General features: G+C 40.2%; 1 protein-coding gene across 1 annotated transcript in view; it reads left to right on the top strand.

Moving 5' to 3' along the window:
- Positions 1-991: 991 nt before the first annotated feature.
- Positions 992-22,081, top strand: part of CELF2 (CUGBP Elav-like family member 2) — a 376,801-nt gene continuing 355,711 nt past the window's right edge. Inside the window, exon 1 of the mRNA XM_056338914.1 lies at positions 992-1,171. Within this exon, the coding sequence (XP_056194889.1) occupies positions 1,119-1,171 (53 nt within the window). The 5' untranslated portion in view covers positions 992-1,118. The remainder of the gene's footprint in view (positions 1,172-22,081) is intronic.

The raw sequence follows: 22,081 nt of genomic DNA, 5'->3' as shown, positions 1-22,081 counted from the left end.
CTCAAGGAGAGGGTACAGTCATTCACAGGATGAATGGAAAACATTTAGAGGGAAAAAAAATGCAAAAGAGAAACATTTAAATGCAGACAAATCAATGTCAAAAAGTGTTACAGAAACACAAAAGAAGCCAATCATCTAGATTTTCCTAAATAAACACATACTAACGGCAGTTACACAACTTTTCAGATCACCATAGTGATCTGGAGGATGCTTTACTATTTGTTTTTAAGTAGCAACAAAAAGAAGGAATGGATTTAATGGAATTGTATAGACACATCTTCCCCTTTCAAACATCCAAAGGGTTACATCTGTCTTTGCATTATTAGGCTTTTTATTATTCCACCATAATAGCAGTCTTGCTATAAATCAGATTGCTTTCAGTCACAGCTTCAGCTTACAAAACTATTAGGTTTTAAAAAAAATAAATAAAGGGGGGGGGGAAGACAGATTATTCTATATTCAGAAGGTTGTGAACTGTTTTTAATGTGCGTGTCTCCCTGCCTGTGTGAGGGCAGGGGTAAGGGGAGGAGGCAAGGGTGGGAGAGGAGCTGCATTAGGAAGTGCCTTTTCTAAAAGTGTCCAACTCCAGCCTGCACAGAATAGGGAGACCCCAGCAACCTTCAGAAAATAATATAAAAGCAAACCGCAAAGGTAGAAGAAAATACCCAAAAGGAGAAGACTGCAGCTTGCAGTAATCTGTAAATGATTGCTGGCAAAGACTGGAGGCTTCAAGCTTGAGCTGTGTTTGTTCCAAAAGAAAGCCAAGAAGGACGGTGTTAATAAAGAGAGATTTAACTGAGGGCTGTGCTTGGAATAAAGTGAGCTACAAAAAGGTCAAATTTGATCAGTTGGAGCAGATTACAAGGGCTTTGAAAGGTAGTGGTGAAGAAATGAAACTGGGACTGTGAAGCAATATAGCACAAGATTGATTTTGGGGGTGGAGAGAAGCTGGGACAAGTGCTTATCAGCTTGAGAAGGAGGAAGAGCTGTGCTGAGTTTGTTGTCATTCCCACACCGAGTAGAGTACTTGCTGCTTTTGTGGTTAGGCTTCCCTGCCGTGGTTGTGGTGTTTTGTTTTTTCTCTTTCTTTCCTATATATATATTTTATTGTTGCTACAATGGTGTCTATAATCTCTGACTTGGATCCTCTGAAAAGCTGGAAAGTTTTAAGGTAGGCCTATGTTTTCTTCTGTTTGGTACAGGAGGTTTTGGTTTAGCCCTAAATTAACTGGAGCTTGAGTTATAATGGAAATGTGAGCCCTGGGCTTAAGTAAGAGGAGTTTCTGGTAATTACAGCCCTTTTAAGAAACAGCAAACCTTTGAGCAGATGTTTAGAGACACCCGAGGGAGATTTTTTAAATATACTTCTCGGTGTTACAGTGCAGTCAGGATTTTTTTTTTTTTTTTGGGGGGGGGGGGGGGGGGGGAGAGCTTGCTCTGTAAATGCGAGTCAATAGCAGAGGCTCGCACCGGCTGGAACTGCGGGATTAACTCCCTGCGTGCCTCGCCGCGCGCAGCGGGGGCAGCGGTGGGGAGCTTCGGGGCCCCGAACAGCGGCGTGAAAGTTGATCAAGAAGTGGAAAACAGCCCTGGGGGAAGGCAGAGGGACAAATGTGCGCGTCCCGTTTTATTGTTGAAACTTCCACAGTTCGTTGTTCCTCTAAGGCATCTGTTTGAGACTTAAAAGTTGCTCCTGATTTTTATCTTCAGCGCTATTATTTTTTTTTAATTTGAATAGTGAAAAATGGTAACTCGAACGGCTAAAAAGAAGGCTAAGGGGGAAAAAAAATAATCACCCTTAGTGTCTGCTGCAGGTATTAAAGCTCCACAGTGTTAAACGACCGTATTTAACGCTGCTATAAATGCCTTGGGTTTGCCCTATTGAGAATCTGGACATGTGAAAACTTTGCAGAAACTTCTAAAACATTGGAAACAGCTGGGAATGTAGATGGAGAAATTGTAAAATTAGGTAAAGATAAAGTTAAATGCATTTCCCTCAGGTCTCATGCAAAACGTGAAGCTGCATCTAATACCATATTTTATCTTTTTCTTATGGAAGTGAATTACAGGGATTTTGAGGGAGTGTGTGGCTTGTGATACTATTATTATATATATATAATAACAATAATATTTTAAAGTATACTTTGGCTTCTTGCTACAATGTTTTAAAGAACTTAAATGTGTCCTGAGCTGAAAGAGGAAAAAGTCTTTCAGAAGTTGAACTATAAAGTCTACTTGCATAACTAGGTTTTCTTTTTTCCTCATGTTTGCATAGCACTGAACTTTCTTTTTCAGAAGTTTAAACTTCTCTGACCATCTTCTGAGCCTGTGTGTAGGAATGTGGACTGAGATCTTTTATCTTTGTCTGCGGTATGAGACTTGGTACAGCAGTCTTATTGCAAGGTTTTTTGTGGTTGTTATTGTTTTGGGTTTGCTTGGTTTTGGTGTTTTTGTTTTTAAAAAAAGAAAGTCATTTAGGTCTGTCAGCACAGAGTGATGAGTTTCTATTTGACTTCCAAAACTTCGGTGTGGATGTTTGCTGGGATGTAGCATTGTGTGGGATGGTGGAGCGCAGGGCTGTGATTGGCACCCGGGGTGATGGTCATGCTACATCGGACCAGAGCCAGGGTGACTTCTGTGAGTCATTACCAGTGAGTGCCAGTAAAGTGCTTTTGCAGAGCTCCCTATGTGTTGTCTTACAGTGTGTGTGCTCCAGAAGAGCTATTCTAGGAATTATTCTAAAAGTTTATCTAGCTCTGTGAGACTACTGATTCCTCTGCTAGTCAAGTCAGGTGGTGCCAGGATTTTGCTGAGTTGAGGGATGAAACAAAACACTTGAAAGTCAAGAAGATTTAAGAAGGAGACACTGTTGCCCTCTCACAGAATCCTGTTTTCTTAGAAAAATGATGTGTTTGCATGACTGGAGAAGAAATATCTCCCTGGCACTTTCCCCTTACAGTATGACTGAAGTTTCCCAACTTTGTGTGTGAATCTGGAGGTTACAGCTGTGTGGACACAGATGTGATTTAAGTCAATTTTACTGGACATTCCTCTATGTATTACTGTGTGTGATTACAGAAGCAACTCTGTACAGATGTGACGTGGTGCAGAGAGTTAAGAGGTGGGAAAAGGCAGCATGAAATTTAAGCGAAATGATCGCTGATAGTAAAAAAAAAAAAAAAAAAAAAAAAAGCCAGAAGACACCATGCAGCTCATACGGCTTGCGACTTATTAAATTGTAATGCCACATCACATTTTCCTTATAGATTTTAGTTCTCTTCTGCAGGCCAGTTTCTAGCCTATTTGATGCCTCTGGGCTTACCATTTTTAGTGTCGTCTCCCCACGTATGAAGAGATCCTGTAGCTAGTATCTATAAGAAATAGAGGAGTGTTTCTCTGTGTTTCTCTTAGGTGACGCTAAGCAATTCTTTAAGACCCAAATGAAATGCTGTAGCAAATGCTATGATCAGCTTGGGAGTAGTGTCCTGCAGTGGCAAATTCTCTATTTTGTTTTCCTTGTGCACCCTCTGTATTCTGTGACTCGCTCACACTTTGAGCCCTGCTTAGTTGGGAAAGAGACTGAAGGATGCAGATCTCGTGGAGGCAGGTGGCAGGGAGAAATAATTGCATTAGGTTAATAATTCCCCGGGGCTTAGAGAGCTATGGGTTGCCTCGGTGCTAGTTACCCCCATCTCAGCTGAGCTCTGGTTCCTCTGACCTGCTCCCCAAATCCCCTAGGAGCATGTCCTCTGCCCTCTGAATAAAGGTAGTAATAAAGGAAAAGGTACAATATAACAACAGACAGGGCTGTGGCTGGTGGTGGAGCCTAATGGGTGGGGAAGGTGGTGCTGAGGGGTGGCCAGGGATTTTGCTGGACTTCACCCAGCAGGGCTGGGAAAGCTAGCAGAGGTATTAAAATAAATGGCAGTATGGTGTGTGTATAGATGATATTACACCAGGTCTCCCTCTTGGGTTGTGCCTGCCTGGGGTGGGACACGAGAGCTGCAATACTTTCTGGCGAGTCTGGGCCCTGCTGTGCTCGCATTGCAGCAAGGCGGGGAGGAACTCCCAGGTTCTAAGCACAGCTCAATGTGCAGAACAAAACCCACTCCAGAAAATATTTTCTTTCACTGGATTTCTTGATAGTAATCTGAATATTAAAGTTATTGGAAAGTAATCTGTGAGAGCTCATGGAGTTATCTTTTTTTTTCTCCTCCTGTTGCCTCTTTTCAGATAAGCTCCCAGCATAAGATCTGTGCTTTGACATTAACACACTGCTGCCTGATCTTCCCTTATAGATGCCTTCTCACTTTTCACAGTGTGACTACAATAAGTGCCATGCCTGTAGTATTTCTTGGAGCCAGAAGAGATTGGCAAAACTTCAGACCTTTTTAAAACCCTCCAGAGCCAATGGTGTGTGCTCACCCAGGCCTCCACAGACACAGAAATCCTGTTTGTCTGTCTCCAAAGTGACATGGGAGTTAGGATCTAGCCTTGCTAGCACATAAGAGAGACCAAGATCAGCTGTTGTAACACCAGAGATGTCTCTAATCCATGTTCCAAACTTCCCCGTACTTCTGGGACATGGCTTTGTTCCTCGTACGTGACAGGGACAGCTTTGGTCGCTGTTTCTGAAGCCAGAGCCTGTGCTCTGGGCCCCTGCAACAGCAAAAGCAGAGCAGTAGCCTGGCAAAGAGAGTCACTAAGAGAAGGGAGAAAGAAAAAGAATATCCTTCAAGGCCATGGCTCCTCTGCTGTGTTTCTCCCTTAATTTGGCTCCAAGAAGGCAAAATGCAGTGAGTCACCTATACAGGAAAGACCTTGCACCCCTTTGCATTCCTGTCTGAAGAAGTATGTGACCTTTCTATGGCTTATTGCTAGGGAAAAAGAAGTTGGTTTTAACTTGACTTTGCAACCTCAAGGTGAAATTGAAGCAAAGAGTAGGAGTTTTTGCTCAGATGAGCGGTCAGCTCGTGGTCTGTGAAGCAGTGAGCCTTGCACTGCCACTCTGCATACAGATGACCTGAGTTCCACAAGTCCTATTGAACTGGCCTGTACAACTTGGCTGGTAGGCTTGGGAACATCTTATTTGGAACACATCATGTGTCAGGCGGATGTACAATTCAAGTGTTCTCTCCAAAATGCCTTTTTCCCACCATGCACACCATCCAAACAGCCTGCAAATAGTTTGGCTTTTCAGGAAAAAAGTGTTTTTCATGCTTGGCAAGTCAGTCCAGCAGGAACAATTTCAGCCTTGTTGGTGCTTGTATTATGAGCCGTTTTGGGCAAATAGTCTCATCCCCATAGCCTGCTCCTGTGATTGCCTGTGAATTAAGATGGATTAAATAACTTCAAGGTGTTCAAGTTGGGGAAGGGGGGAGAAAAGTACACACAACAGCTCAAATTCGGTTGTCAGCACAGAACAATAAACTGAGATCACAGTGATGCAAGTCTTGTTCCTGTTTTAGCTTTTACTTTTCCATCTTAGCAAAGCCTCAGATAAGGCATCCTGTATTGTATTTGGTATCTGAACGGACTGGTTAAGTGCACAGACCCCCAACGCAGAACTACTGTTCAGAAAATTGGGTAAAAAAAATAATTGTTCTTTACTCTGTGTGCTTTACTCTGAGGACCTGAACAATGTTGTCTCCACCCACTACTCAAAAACAAAACAAGCCCTGAAAGTCTCACCCACTGACATGGACTGGACTCCATCGCCAACATGAAAAACAGATAATGGACTATCAGATGTCAGTGGAGACTACAAATTCCCCCCTAATTGCCACAATATGCTTGCTTTAAAAAAAAAAATGCATGAAAAGAGGGTGTGTGTATATTGTAATAACTAAAAACACATTTGAAAAATGTGTTTCCAGTTAACCCTCAAAAAAACCAGATTGTGTCAAAGACGGCCCTGAAAGGGATGCTAGTGAGAGTCACCTAAGTCCCAAGTCGTGACACAGATGAGAATTGCCAGGGAGATGATGCTTATTACTAAGCTTTGGTGTGTAAAATATGAGCAGCAAAACACCGTCTGGATTCCCTGCTTTCAGTTTGGATGTGTAAGTCTACAATCATTCAAGTGAGTAATACTGGGATTAAAAATTAGGCCCATCTATATTGAACTATGGGGGGTTTAATAATTCTTTTTCACCTTTTGCATCTGTGCTTCCTCTGCACTTTGTAGAGGACAATACTGGCAGTTTTTCTTGGTTTGACTTTTTTTTTTTTCTTAAAAAGGCAGGATGTATGGGGTGATTGAAAAATAAAGATAACAGAAAACAGCAGATTAGGATGTAACACACTCCTGCATCCGTTGTTGATGGCTGAAAAGTCATCTAGTCCTTCTCTAAGCCTGTGCAGATTTATTCTTGCATCTTTATTTTCCCCTGATTAAAATTCAATATCACTCTTTTCAATAAGAGTTTATTCTCCACTGTTTTACTAAAAACAATCCACTTTTCATATCAAGCCTGTATACAAGCTTATTACATCTTGTTCATTTGGACATGAGTTGTTAAATCTTCCAGGTGCTTTATGGGGGATTTAACCATCCAAATCAAATGAATGCTCTCTCACAAAGAGGTTTACTTACCATTGCCGCTATGTTCCTTTGCCTAATTGTTTAAATTGCCCTAACCCCTAAAACGTAATACAGAATTACCACACCAGCAGCACAGATGCCTAGCAACAGCCTATGGTGGTAAGCTCGTAGTAACACTTGCCCAGCCACCAGTGATTTGCAGTTCAGGGACTTCCTATATCAGCAGTCATGTCTTTGTCTCAATGGATTCTTCCTCCATGAATTTCTCTGACTGGTTTTGCAGTTTTAACTTTGAGCCTACAACATTTTGGAGCAAATAAATTCTGTGGTTTGACACACTGGTTGCATCTATGCTAACAAAGCAATACCCTCGAAGGGCTCTTGGGGTTCTTTGACATGTAAGTTTGTCTTGCATCCACATTTTGGGACATGTGTTAGCTGTTTGGAGTGGTTTCTTTGCTAAGGCGTTGAGACATCAAGTCCAGGTTCCTTTGTTTTGAAAGGGGGGGGGGGGGGGAGGGAGTTGTGTTGTTTCTGCATGTATTATACTACAAAATCTCATTCCTGACTGGTGATTAGTGACATCCAGTTACATGGATGCACGTGCTGCAGGATGCAGGTAAAAACAGTATCATCTTTTCCTACCCGTGTTACTTAATGATACTGACTTCCATTTACCATTTCATCGTCATAATCTCTTAAATCAATTAGAGTCCTAACATACTTCTGCAGATCTCTACAGCTCTTGCATAACGAACCCAATGCAAATGTTAAGCTTTGTCTAGTTCTGCACTTGGCGGAACTGAAACAAGGAAGAAATAGCCTGTAGAAAGAAAGGTAACTGGGCAGTGGCAGCATTACATTGTGCCTTGAGAGATAAGGGTATAATCTCAAGCTTTTCCCAGGCTTTCTGTGTCAGTTTGGATGAGTTACTTAATCTCTGTGTGCCTCAGTTCCCACCAGTAAAATGGAGTTGTTAATACCTGTCTTATCTACTTTGACTATAAACTTTTCATGGCTATGGAGGTGCACGGCTCTGTCCATACAGAGCCTACAGCAGTGAGGACTCAGCTTTGGGCTGGGCTTTACACTGCCTGCCTTCATAAAAATAATTTACTTACCTGAAACCAGAATTTAACTCTGCTGAGAACAAGTAATTTCTTGCACAGTTATTAAAACCTTTTCTTAAATATTTCTGCCTTTTCAAGGCAGCTCTGTGGACAAGCCACTCAAATTGCCTGCCAGCTTTTTTCCAAGACTTTGTTAGGCTGAAGCTGGTTGAAACCTGGAACCCAAAGCTGAATGATCTGGCTGAGCTTTCCCTAATGGCAAATCACTTAGCTTGGGGGTTTGGCTTTCTTATTTTTCCCCTTTGGTTTTTGGGTTTTTTTTTGTGTGTGTGTGATGCTTCTGCTCAGTAACCCTTTATAAAAATTCGTAAGCTCGGTTCCTGTTCTGCTTTAATAAGCTCCCCTCCAAGCTCAGTCTCTCCTTTGGTATGCAGTTCCTTCTCTGCATAGCTGCTCTTTTCATGTCTGATAGCTGCACATGTGAATAATTCTTTTTATAAGCTTATTTCTTGCTCTTCTTCATTTCTCTAATCCCCTCGCTAGTTGACATGCAACTTTACTCAGATGTGTTTCATCGCCTTCGTTCAGCAGTACCTGTGCCACGTGGCATCGCCCCAGCCACCAGTAGCATACCCTGCTGTCCCCACAGAGGGGTGTCATCATAGCAATGAAAGTCTTCCAGTAGTTATTACTTCCACGGGCTTTATGGTGTTCAAGGGAGATTCATTAAAGATCTCCAGCACCCCTGCTAGCCCCAAGGTGTCATACCAAGGACGGAGCAAAGGAAGGTGAAAAGAGGGAGATTTGCAGTCTCTCTTGCTTCAAGATCCAGAAGCTTTTCCTTTGCATGACCTGAGCAGGAGCTGAATTTCTTATCTGTAAGGAAAAAGCTCTGACTGTTCCCTGTGGGTGTTGCCTGGTAGGTATCACTGTCTCCCAAGGAACCCGTTTAGGCTTCAGCAGCTCTAATGCTCCTGAAAAATGCTCCGTGACACTAAAAAAAAATCCCTAGTGTAACCTGGATGTTACCATCCACCCCCTTTTATACGAGCAGCTGAACATGCTTCTACTGATCATACTCTTAATATTCTTTAATAAAGAAATAAAAGAAAAAGAAACCAAACTTGTGTGAATTGCATTTCTATATAACTTTCTCACATGCTTTGTCTTTGATTGTGTGTGTTTCCCCATGTTTCAATGCAAGTGGGAGAGGTTTCTCAGGTTTTTATTCCTCATTTGGGAAAGTCCATGCGTCCCCTGTGAGAGAGTTCATTCTGGTTGTTCATTATAGGATCCTTGTTCTTGAGTTGGTCCCAAGCTGGTATTAGTGGACCACTTTGTTACTGAACTCCTGTTGACATTGGATTTTTGCTGCTGGGTTTTTTTTGGTTGGTTTGTGGTTTTTTTGGTTGGTTGGTTGGTTGTTTTTTTTTGTTGTTGTTTTTGTTGTTTGTTTGTTTTTGTGTCCAACTGAGCTTTAAAACTGAAGATTATCTAAAGGTAGGGAGACATTGGGAGGCTCCAGTGGTTATCACAAACATTGTAATGTCTCTCTCTTTTGTTGAATGTGTGGATTTCAGATTATTGGAAAAATCTGCCATGTCAGTTGTGGTACATTCTTTTTCTTTTCCCTTTCACATGTCAAGTTAAATTGTCTGTAGCTGGTTATCTTCAAGAAATGCTTTATAGAGAGAATTTTATCTGTTAAAAATATAATTTACTTGTTCAGGTAACTTTGCCAGAGTCTTCAGTAGTGGAAAACTGATTCTCTCCTTAACATGCCTGAACTGCAGACTACATTTATGTATTAAATTAGTAGATCAATGAAGCCAGAACTTAAATTGTGGTTGGAAATCTTGGTATGACTTTTGAGTGATTTGATTGTGCATATTCTATCCAAGAATTTAAGATATTATGGAAAGCTTTAAAGTAAAAAGGGGGAGAGATTAGTTTTTTCTTTAGTTTTAAGACTTTTAGTTTTAAATAGTGTTCTTGGTTTTCAGGTCCTAAAGAAAACAGTAAAGTATTATAAAAAGGATTCCAAGTGAGTCTTTGAAGCAGGAGATATTCCAATTCTGAAAAATATGTGGATTTAATGATCTTTCTCCACAAAGAATAGGCTATAAACACACAAGTGTATTCACCTACTACATGTGCCACCCCGGTACTACTCTTCCAATTACATTCATCCTGAACCAGGAGGTACTGGCAGATTTCAAGCTGAGACTACCTAATTCTAAACGAAACTAAATTCATGTTCACCAAATTCTAAACTAAATTCACATTCAAGCATTTGTAGGATGAATTTAATTTCTCAGTCTCTTAGGCTGGAATTAATCTTGGCTTTACGCAAGTAACTGGTTACTGCTCATTAATCAGAGGTGGCTTCGGGTCCCCGGGAGGACTTCAAGAACTGCCTTCAAGAGATACAGGGTCCATGATCCGTGTTACATACTTGAGCCTTAATTTTCACATGTCCTGTCAGTAAAGCTACTGAGCGTGTTTGCTAACGTGACACCTGGTGTGGTCTTAGGGAAGAATTTCAGTCCCACCAGCAGCTGGAACTGCTGAGGCTGGTGGGTGTCCCTGTAGCCCTTGGACTTCCCCCTTGTTGGAAAAACTGACCTTGCCAAGACTTGCAAAATGTTGTTGACTGGGGTCAAGTTTTGGCTGGACACAGCAAATAAAAGATGTATGTAGCCTGGGATGAATTACAGGCTTGGAAGGGGGAGACAGGTATTAAAGGTCTCAAATGGGGTGATAGGGAGAAAAGTATTTAAACGCTGATGTAAACTTTCATTGAGTCCAGGAGTTAGTTGGCAGGGCCTTTTATGTGACTTTTGGGGTTAGTTTTGCAGCTGACGCAAACTGACAGAGCTTCATTGAGCAAGATCTACTGACTTAGGGTAAATGGGAGTTGGGCCCCATGTGTTTTGCAGAAGACTTGACATCTTTCTTCTTATACATAAAGTTTCTGGATCTAATAGGAGAAAAAAATGTCTTGGTCAGAGCACTTAGTGTATTTATTAATTCCAGCCTGTTGATGCCCAGTTTACTCTGTCTGAAGTCTTGACTCTAAAAAGCTCTTGGGAATGTTACATTAATTTTTAATTTTTTTCCTGTGCTTGAAAGAAACAGATGACCTACCTCTTTGCTCTTTAGTCAGTGTTCAAGTAAACTAATAAGTTTAGCATAATCTATTAATAAACCTAAACCTATGACATCCTAGGTTGTAGGCAAGCTGTGTAAACTTACTATATAAGTTACATACCAACTGTGAATCATTGGAAAGTGGTGATAGCAGAAACCAAACTTGCTGTAGAGTAACTTTTTTTTTTTTTTTTTTTGCTACTCATTTGAGCTGAAAGTTTCCCATTTTTTTTGTAAGGGGATTTTTTTTTTTGTTTAATTCCTGCAAAAGCAGTTTGTATCTATAACCCAGAACAATGTGGTTCTCGCATATAGCTCTGGGACTGCTCTTAGACTGAGCTCAGATCTCCCTGCTGTTTTCAGCTACATCTATGGGCAGTAAGTTGCTTTGTTTGCCATGAGATTGATTAACATCTCTGGTTAATGAAAGCTTACATCGTGCATGCAAGTCTTACAAGTGCAACTGCTGAGTGTTGTTACCTGATGCCTCAAAGCTGGATAGATCAACATTTTATGTGGACTTTGAGGTCTTCTTTTACATCTTAACTCTCATTCTACTCATAAAAATGTTAAAGCAATCTCAGTTATCCACACCCCACAGAAAAAAACAAGTTATTCTCTTAAGAGGTCGCCTAATTTAAAAGTACCCTCAAACAATATTTTCTATTGTAAGCTGCAATCTGAATTTTTCTGTTGGTATGAGGCTGGTATGCATTTGTTGCACTTTACAGCCTTTCTTCTCTTATCTGTAGATACTGTACAACCATGCACAGCAGAGCATCCAACAACAAAAATAGGTAATTATTCTTGCAGTGACAAAATTCAAAGACTTTGATCCACCACAAAGATAATTGATGCTGTTCGCATTGGTGTGGTTGAGTAAAGGCAACAGGAAGAACTGAGCACGGATGAAGCTGCAGGTCCAATTCCAGGAGGCATAACTTTAACCTATTTACATGCAGATAAGAAGTTACCTTTGCCAGAATTATTTTTGCCAGTTACAGATGTTTACTGGGCAAGCATCATAGCAGAAAAGTCCTAGGAAAGGACTTCAGTTAATTTCCAGAAAAAAACCCCATCATTGTTAGTGTTTAAGAGAAATAAACCACCTGAAAGCAAAATGTCCTGTAATGTACATTCAGGCTAGGTTTCTGTACTGTGTACCTGTATTAAGCTGACTGTACTAATCATTGCCTTGTTTTCCCATTAAACTCTGCAAGATATTACAGGGTTGATTGTACATTGTGTATTGGCAGTTCAGGTTGTGGATTGAATTTAAGCAGCTGTTATGAAAATACAGTCTATAACAACAGGGGAACACAAGCTCTGTTGATGAAAATGAGCCATGTATACTGTGAGCTTGTGATTTGGACATGAAACAATGTTGGGCTCCAGGCTGCAACATCACCAAACATGACAATTTGGAGGAACAAATAAGTTCTGCGCTTTTTATTTTTATTTTTACCCCCATTTGTTCTTATAACACGTAACAGCCGTCAGACCACACAGGAAGTTTGCACAAACCTACATGGTGAAAGTAGGATGGGAAAGCAGAACTGGTTCAGCAGCAAAGGGTTGGGCATTTGTTATTTCTTCAGCAGCTGGAAGTTTAGTGTGGCACCAGTGAATAAAATCAGCTTTGCAGGGAGGAAGCTGTATAATCAGTATGTATGATGGTTTCTAAAGATGTGACGATCTGGAACAGAGTAGTTACCTATAGATGGTATCTTTGTATCTTCTCAGTAGCAGCGGCCAATTTTGAATTCCTTCAGGAAAATGGTAAAAAATGTGCTTTAACTGAGCAACAGTTAAGCTAATAATTTCAGACCTAGAAAGACTTCCTTAGGAGGAGTGCTTAATTACAGAGGCAGAGAGTTGTGCAGAATAGTAAGCACTTCCCAGAAACGGTCATTTAGGCTTTTGTTGTTTGAATTTTGTCATAACACAAAGGGGAAGAAAAAAAATCTCGTGAGGGATTTGAAACCAATAACCCACATGACAATTAGCTCGCAGGGTACTGTGCCAGTAGATACCATGGAGGGCAAATACTTAGAATTGGAAATTATTTTTATGGATGCTGAGGATATCTACAATTAGATAGGATTAAAATGGATGGGGAAGGATGGAAGTCCTCACACTCTGGCCTGCTACTATCTGAGGCTGAGAAGAATCTTCTCTTATTTGGCAGCATATCCCTATCTGTGTAGGCTTTTTGTACCTCTTAGGGATGGAAGGTCATATAAAGCAAACTCCCATCTGATCCCATGAGACATTTCCTGTGTTATACAAGAGTGTTAAAATCCTACTAATTGAATTTTCTTTCCTGGTACTGAATTCTAACAGCATTTACTTTATTGATGCAGTGTGTGAGTCAAAAGAAAAGATAAATATTTCAAGCCTTGTGTTACTAAAGAATATACTTTTATTTAACAGTATTATACATGGTATCTTAACCACTTTCTAGACCGATGATTTCCACAGGGTAATTTTGTATTGCATTAAAATAATTATCCATCACCATTTGAACTTCATGTACTCTCAGATAGGTAAATTGTATACTTTAGCAAGCCAGCATGCGTTCTGAAATTGTTATGGAAAAGATTTGCATTAGGAAAATGTAGACTTTCTCCCCCTCCTTCCCATGATAAAAATCTTGTGTGAACAATAGCTGTACTGCCACATGTCATGGGGACATTGTGTAAATCACAGAGTTACAAATTTGTCAGCCTAACCAAATGTCTGAAAGAATAATGTCATATTAGTTACATTTCAGCTGTAAGCCTGGCCTATTTTAACCTTGATTTGTGTGGCAGCTAGCCATACCAACAGCTTGTGCACGGTTGATTATAAACAACTTTGTTTTAATGTAACAAGATTCTCATTTAATTCCTAGAGCTTGATGCAATAGTGATCAAAGATAAATTCAGACGTATCCATGAGGTAAAGAATTAGATTAGACTGACCCAAGAAGACAGGGTCCTGACAATTTCAAGAGTGTAAAACCTTTTGTACATTGTAATGAAAACTTGAGAAAGTTGGATGGTGCACCTGACAAAACATAGATTGAGAACTGCATTACACCCGTAGCAAGCCTTGATATAATTTTGGTTTTTATTTAATTCTACTTTTGTGTGGAAGGACCTGTATCTTCGACTAAGAATTATTTTTTTTTTTTTTTTTACTTTTTAAAGCTTTATTCGTTTGGGGTTGCCAGTTATTTTTCTTCTAGATTATCTTTCCGCATTAGGGATGAAAAACTTATTCTGGAAGATCTGGAAAAGTTTAATTCTCTTTGTTTGGGTTTGTGTGTGTGTTGGACCCTCTTGTGCTGAATCAGACACGGTTCAGACTTGGGGGGTGGGGGGTCCTTCTTTGTTTTTTTTTGACACTTGTGATGGTTTCAGTATTAGGGATTTTGTGTTGGGGTTTTTTTCCTGGTGTGTTTTTTTGGGGGGTGGTGGTGCGTGTTTGGTTTGGGGTTTTGGGGTTTTGTTGGTTGGTGGGTGGGTGGGTGGTTTGTTTGGTTTGGGTGGGGTTTTTTGGTGGTGAGGGTTAAAGTGTCCTTGTCTGAAGCAGCATACCTGAGAGGCTCTCTCTGTCTTTACTTAACTGACTATTTTCAGGAGGCTTAAGGCAATTGAGTGTTTTTCAGATTACCACCTCCTTACCGTGCATCTCAGAAGCTGGGCAAGAAGTTCAAAAAAGGTGGGAGGGATTACGCTGACTGTGACTATACTTACACATCTGTTTCCTAAAGAGGGTTGGGATGGGGCTATGGTGTTCACTTTATTTTAAAATCAGCAATTCAGTTTAGGTCTGTAAATGTCAAATTTGAGGGATTTGGTTACATAAGCATCAAAACCCTGGTTGAAACCTTTGAGTGGTTTTTGGGCTTGTGGTGAACTGAATCAAATTGCAGGAATGGTCCTCAACTTAATTACCCCAATAAATTCCTGTTCCTTTGCAGCTTTATGTTCTTTCTTTGCAAGTAGCTGATTTTGAACATTCCTTCTTTCCCTCCTGTATAAAAAATACAACTCTTGCCTTCCAACAAAATCAAACCTTTACATGAACATAGCTGGAAAGGTTGGGAAAAATTTTGGGGTTTTTCTCTGGGTTTTTGTATGTTTGGTTTTTTGAGGCATATTTGGTGGGGGTTTTTTTGTTTGTTTGTTTGTTTTTAATATTTCCCTCTCAAGTTTCACATTCCTGATTCTTTTATTTGAGAGTGCAACAAACAAAACAAACTTTTTTTGTTGCATTGTCAATGGCAGAGGAGGAAACAGGAGTAACAACCTAAGGTTCTTCATTATGAGTTTCATATTTTTCTCATAGGGCAGTACAGTGTTGCTCATAATCCTGCTAGTTGGGAAATCTTTAGAAGTAAATATAATTAATTCAGTGATGCCAGTCTTGATAGTTAGAAATTTCCTTGGTTCTGGGAAAATGATAATGCAAACAGTAATGTCTAGTCTTTAAACACACAGGGAAAAGACACAGATGCTCACATGTACACAAAGTGGTTTAAAGTCAATAAGCTTTTGTTCAGTCAGAAGGTAAAAATGCACAAATTTGCTGGTATTTTTTATATATATGTATGTATATATATAAAAATCATAGTGGGGGTTTCTTTACCTCTGCTCTAAGATTATTACATAATCTTAGGACTTGCTTTCACACCTGTGTTTCTTTTGTGGTTGCAAGTGGGTGAGTTTTTGACATAGGAACCGCACAAAGATTTCCGACCCCACAAGGTAACAGAAATTACTCTTCTAAAATCTGCATGAATTTCCGACCAAATACTTACTTCTGCTTCAGCTGTGATATTTCCCCCTCAGTCTGGACTACTTGTGATATATATTTATTTCTTGAATGGAAATAGAAGCAGCAATCCCATTTCTGGGACAAATTTTTATGGTCTTTTTAAATGCGTACTGTAGAAATGTAGTAAAACATCTGCCCAACATCCACAGAAGACATCAGCTTGGGAAGGTTTCGGGGAAAGATATTAAGTCATTTAAAATAGTTTAACTCTAGTTCTTTTATATTGTCATGCTTATGTTTTGCTGTTGTAAAAACCTGCTATTTTGAAGACTTGATACCAGTACTAATCTGTTTCAGCTGCATGTTCCCAGACTATTTATGAAAATGAGTTTTTATTTAACAAAACATAAACCAATGTATTTATGTTTTTATTTGCTGAAGAAGACTCTAAGAAGACCAAACCAAAGGCTTCATAATCAGTGAGGGCTGGGTGGGGATTTTTTTTGTTTAGCTGTGTTTGTCCTGGAGATTGTTAGGCTGAACTATTTGTTTAAAGAAACAAAATGAAAATGAGAGGTCTATAGCCAAGTTTTCAAATGATCCTTTTGCTCGCTGGCACTCGCTGAGACAGAAAAAGTGATGGCTAGCGCTTCAGAAATCCTTCATGCTCTCATTTTTTGGAATTTGAGCTCCTAAGAGAGTCTGGCCTTTTGCCTGCATCCTGAGATTAGCCTGAGCGCTGGGTTTTTTTTTTCCGATCTGCACAGTCTAAAATTAAGACCTTGGTTGGGAAGTTTTTGAGCCAGTTCTTGTTGAGGAATCTCCTTTGAGGTACTCGCCACCTTTAACTGCTCTGGGCTTCAAAGGGTGCAGATGACTAAGTTCCATACTGGCATATCAGAAGAGAAACAGACCCCCAGTCTGGGGATGTGTGCTCTCATTAGATTTTGAACCTCTCCTGCCATTTCTTCTCTGTGAATCTCAATTGTTTCTAACACTGTGTTTAACTGCTGTGAACTTTTGTTTGGCAAAGGAATGTATTTGCTTGTTTGGGGCAGGCTGAGCTTTACTGCTTTGCTTGAATTTCCTGGTGTTCTCCAAAATCACAGTTGCTTATTTGGGAATCTTGCCCATGGTTTAAACTTCAGATAGAGATAGTAAGATTTGTGTGCTCATTTGAGGCTTACATAAGGCTAAAGCTAATGTTTGTGGCCATGATTAAATGTGTTTGGTATTTTTGGGGGGAGGGATGTATCTAGTTTGAGTTATGCTTGCTGCCTTGCAGGGATACTGATGAAATGTAGCAGCAGCTCAACATGTTATCTAGCAGCGGGAGAGTTAATGCATAGTGCTGATACTCACAAATCGGTAGTGATTAGTGGCTGCCTTACACCTCAATAAAAATAGCAGAGAACAACAGTCTTATCAACAGACATGTAGTCAGTAAACAAGTGTTGTATTCATATACAAAATAGATTTTTATCATTCTTCTGCTTTAAACTATGTGACTCTGCAGGAGATGAGTTATATGTGTTTGACAACAATTGCAACCCAAAAAAAAAAAATAATCATGAATGTGAACATAAGGGGGATAGTTGGGATGTGTATGGGTGTGAGTGAATGTCCAGATTTGAACTTTTGAACTGTCAAGCATAAAAACCTGCTGCTTCCTCTCAGCAGCTGGTACAGGCCAGTTGTAGATGTCGTGAATACCTGGACTCAAGTTCACCTGCTAAGTCTTCCAGTTAATAAAGAGAGTTGACACTGATGCATCCATTAGCAGGCTGATCACTTCTTGTCCTTCTGCACATAGACTATTTTGATTGGTGAATGAGATGTTGGGGGTCCAGAAAGAAGGGGAGGCTGAAAAGATGTGTTCCTAGAAGGAAGTGGTCTTGGAGAGGAGGAGGAGAAGAAGGCTTAGAAAGATTATGGAGATCACAACTGGAGGAAAGATCTGGGAAGTGAAGCAAGTCCTGGAGATGAGGCAGATAGGCACAGGTGAATGTTGGGGCATGCCTGGAGACCTTGGCTGGTGATGTCCAAGATGGGTAACTGCAAGCAGTGGCACAGGAGGAACCAACACAATGTCCTAGCCGACCTTTCCAGATGGGGGTGGGGGGCGTGGGGGCATGTTAAGACCTTGTGAATGTAGCATGAATGTAGTATGTGAGGTGATCAAGTAAGGTAAATCTGCATGTTCTTTGTTTCTAAATAACTCCTTGCAGTGCTATGAATGGTCTGTGGAAACATTAACAGATAGTCAAGCCTACATAAATAGGGGCACTCCTTCGGTGGTGATATGTAGCACTTTTCAAAGCACAAAAGAGGTTCTGGCTCCTAGACTTAAACATTTCATGCATACATATGCATGCCCATGATATACAGGCTCAAAGATGATGTGAAATTACAGTAATTCCATAAATGGTATTTATAGTAGGTTCCAGGACTGTAAGCAGCAATGTAATCACATATATTTTCTGGAGGAGATTGTGGTTGCCTTTTCAATGCCAGTCCACTTCCAAAAAGTACAAATAAGCTTGAAACATTTTTTAATTAAATCATACTCTGTGAAGAGTAGGTAGGATTCATTACACATATTCCTAATTAGGTCTTTGAATATAAATGATTTTATATGGTATTAAATAACATATATTTTGCTTTGAACTCAAACCTCACTCTAATCACCTTCTAGCTTTCTTTGGTACTCTTGGGCACAAACTAACCCCCTCTTTTTTTCCCTCAAATAATCTGTCAAGGGTTGTTAGCTGTGGGGAAAGGGTCCTCTGAGAAGGGAGTCAGTCAGTGACATAATTGGTTTCCTCTCAAAAATCTGTATGAATGAAGATAGTTGCAACAGTTAGTGAGTACAGAAATAAACTTTCCATGCTTTGATTGAGTCTTTTGATGCAAATGATTTGCATACACATTTTGCAGCTAACCTGTTTTAATGAAAAATTTGAATAAATAGGATATCTGTACTTCCTAAAAAGTAGGCTCTTATTAAAAGTGAAGGAAATTATGAACTGTTTTAAAATGCTTAACTTTGCACAGGAGGGACATGGGAAAGTAGGGTGTAAAACCCTGGTCTGTGTCTTAGAGCTGGAATAAAGGATGACAAGTGCAGTTGTTATTTGAATGTGTTTGTATATGAAGCTAGTAAACCATTTTCCACCTAATTTTCTCAGGGCTTTGAAACTCCTCTCAGTGTAGCTGCCTTTCCTCCAGCAGGTCCTCCCTATAACCGTCACCACTGATGGCTCACAAAGCTAAAGGGGAAGTCTCCTTTCTCATGCCCCCATCTCCCCTCCACCTTTAGCCCATCTTCTTCTCCAAATGTTAATTGAAATTAATGTTAAAACATAAATCTGAGCGGAATCCAGGTGCCAGACCCCTAAGTCTCATCCTTTAGGGTAGCTTGGATACTCAGTAGCTGTATTATCCCAAGCACAGGAAAGAGATAATCTTTTAAAGAGGGCTTAGGCACTGAGCAGTTAGGCACAGACCATTTGGTCTCCAGTCACACACAGGGAGCTCTCAAACTCTTATAAAAACGACTGGCACAGATTGTTATAGCTTCAGGTACTTATAATTGGAGTTGAAAGAAGCTGGGTCATCTGTAGTTGAATTCCAGTGGTGACTGAGACACCTAATGTCCAAACTAATGCTGCCATTAAAAGCAGACCAACATTGGCTCTGAGCCTACTAAGACTAGGTTAGATGTTAAAATGCATACATATGTCTGTCTAACAGCCAAGAACTTTTAAATGATGTCAGGTGAAGCTAAAGCTACTCTGTCACCACAAGGATGGCTCTAGTTCAATGGTATTTGGGGTTGCTTTTATTTCTTTAGGCAAGTCTCTGTCTTAGAGATTTGTATTCATGTAATTGCTGGCCAAATGCCTGACTGCAATTTCTTTCTGTCAAATGAAGACACAAATACAACAACAATTTGATTTACATAGTTTTGTTTCTGCATATGTGATTTACAGTGATTTTTTAAAAAGGTGCCCAAGCAAACAGTGGCCCCACTAAGTTCAGTGTGACTTTCAAAATCTGCCAGAAACAATGGCAAATACTTGAGCAGTTTGTCAAGGCTCTGTTCCTTGCTGCTAAAAAAAATTATTTTATTTAAAAATGAAATTATTATTAATATTTTTATTTAAAATCATTTAAAAATACGTAATGACATATGCTATTTACCATTTTCAAGTAGGTTGGGTACATTAGGATCTAAATGAGCTATACTCAACTGATGAAGGACTAAAGGACTGGGTGTATCTTTAGTATCTGTACTGCAGCTATTTACCTGTTAAAGGAGTTTGACAGGGATGATGTCCAGGTAGATGCATTCTTAAACATCACTCAGAGATGCGCACATGTGAGAAACAACATGCTGCACCCAAGGAGTTTTTCCACTAGTGTATGAAACTGGTGCAGGCATGAAGTGCTTCAAGTTTCTTGTAGTAGTGTGGTGGGTGTGCCACATCTCCTTTCCACTGATTGCTGCCTGGAAAATAATATAAATATTTGCTGTCTCAGCTGCTGTGTTCATAAAATTCTTCACTCGGCAAGTCACACCAAATGCATAGTCTAGTTGTCACCTATCGGGGTTAATTGATAGAGAACTCTTCAGATTTAGAAACAGACTCTTAACTCTTCTGTGTACTGTTTTGCCTTTGTATAGAAATGACCCGAGGGGAATAAAATCTTTGTGAAGAATCTCACTGAACTGGTAAGGTTATACTAAACAGTAACAGAGACAAAGTATGGGTTAATGTGCCTAATGTACTGTAAACCCCAGCACTTTACACCTACATATTTGGGATATCCAACATACATTCCAGAGGATACTTGGAACAAAAACCCTGTTGGTGCTCCTCCTAACCTCTTCTTTCCCCGGGCTCTGCCCTGCTGTTCAGTTGAAGCCTTTTTTCATCACATCTTGATTAATACTAGGTGCTAAGAGCAAATTGGTGGTAACTGCTGGTCATGACAGCTACTGTGCAAGCTCTTGCCAGTGGCGGTGCTGGTTCTTTCCTGTTCTTACCTGCAGCAGCCTTCGCATTTTAATCATGGGCCCCAAGCAGAAATTGTCAATTAGATTGAGCCTTGTGGTTGTCTTTGAATAAATGTTCTTTAGCAGATAGATTTAGTGCCTTGCTACTCTATTCCCCTGGTTTCTATGTGCAATATACCTTCCATATACACTAAAATGAAGTATCTTCCTGGGGAAAAAAAAAATCTATCCAATCACATACCAGATAAAGTGGCTACTCTGCTGAACTCCAGAAAGAAATGAGAGGGCTTGATGAATGCCTTTAGGCCAAAACAATGATTCTCTTGCTGCTTTTTCTTGGAGAGGGAAAAAAAAAAAGTAAAATGGAAAATCTGAGTTATTTCAATTTAAACAGTACAGAGGATTGTGGTAGAAGAGGCAGAGTCACTTCTTTTATCGCGTCTACATTTGATCAATGTTTCTTGAACAGTTTTGTCCCAAGTGGGATAAGGGAAACTGGGATCTTCTGTGCAACCGGCTAGAAATTATTGATGAATGGGGCAAGATCTGTGATGATGCAGGGTGAGTTGTTCCACTGACTCATGAGTGTTCTGGGAGATGCTGAATGCAAACATAGCTCAGTTGTGCTTCAAAGGATGATTGCATAGTCAGAAACTTGCCTGTCTTAAAAAATCACAGACAATTTGCATCTGTTGGACTTGAGTGGGCTGTGAAAGGGAAAGATGATAGAGTCTGGAGTTTGGCTATGTCTAGGAAAAGTCTAGTTCAAGGCAGGGAGAGACAGAGTATCATCTTGCATCAAACTTATGATCTTGTGAGCTTCTGATTCTTTTTTCCAAAGAAGCTTCTCAGTTATTTTTTGTAGTGGAATTGACTATATAAGTAAGATGCTCGTGCACTGGGGCAAGTGAATGAGGCAAAACATCCCATTTAGAAGGGATTGTGGTGGGTACCAGCAGGGCATTGAGACTAAGGATCCCACAGCACACCATGGTGCTGGACTGGCATATGGCCATAGCAGCCATAGGGAGAACTGACAAACTGACATCATCTAGCTAATACGTGGAGTCCAGAGCTGAGCCTAGTGAGTAGACACTGTGGCTGAAATTGTCACAAGCATGATTTGCTCTTTTTAGTTTTGTCTTTTTTTTTTTTTTTTACTGATGAGGGTTTTTTTAGTGGTGGGGGTTTTTTAGTGTTTTGTTTTTGTTTTGGTGTTGGGTGGGGTTTTTTTATTTTATTTTTCCATCTTCATTCCACCAAACTAGTAAAAAGAAGGGGGAAAAATAATCCCCAAACAGAATAAAACAATAAAACCACAGAAAGATGTTTATCTAGCACATATTTCAGCAGTTGTCCTGACTGGCCCTGAGTGCACACACAGATAGGAGTTGTTGACCAAAAACACAGCGTTGGGAGTTGGAGGTGGACAACAGGATTTGTTGTGCTTGGCAGTGTACATGCATGCTTTAAGACACGCTCTTCTGTGAGAGTGTATGGCTGGAGGAGTCCGGAGAGAAAGGGAGTAGTTGT

The sequence above is a fragment of the Falco biarmicus genome, chromosome 5, assembly GCF_023638135.1.
Source record: "Falco biarmicus isolate bFalBia1 chromosome 5, bFalBia1.pri, whole genome shotgun sequence".
In the NCBI taxonomy this organism is placed as follows: Eukaryota; Metazoa; Chordata; class Aves; order Falconiformes; family Falconidae; genus Falco; species Falco biarmicus.
This window is presented reverse-complemented; position numbering and strand designations above follow the sequence as displayed.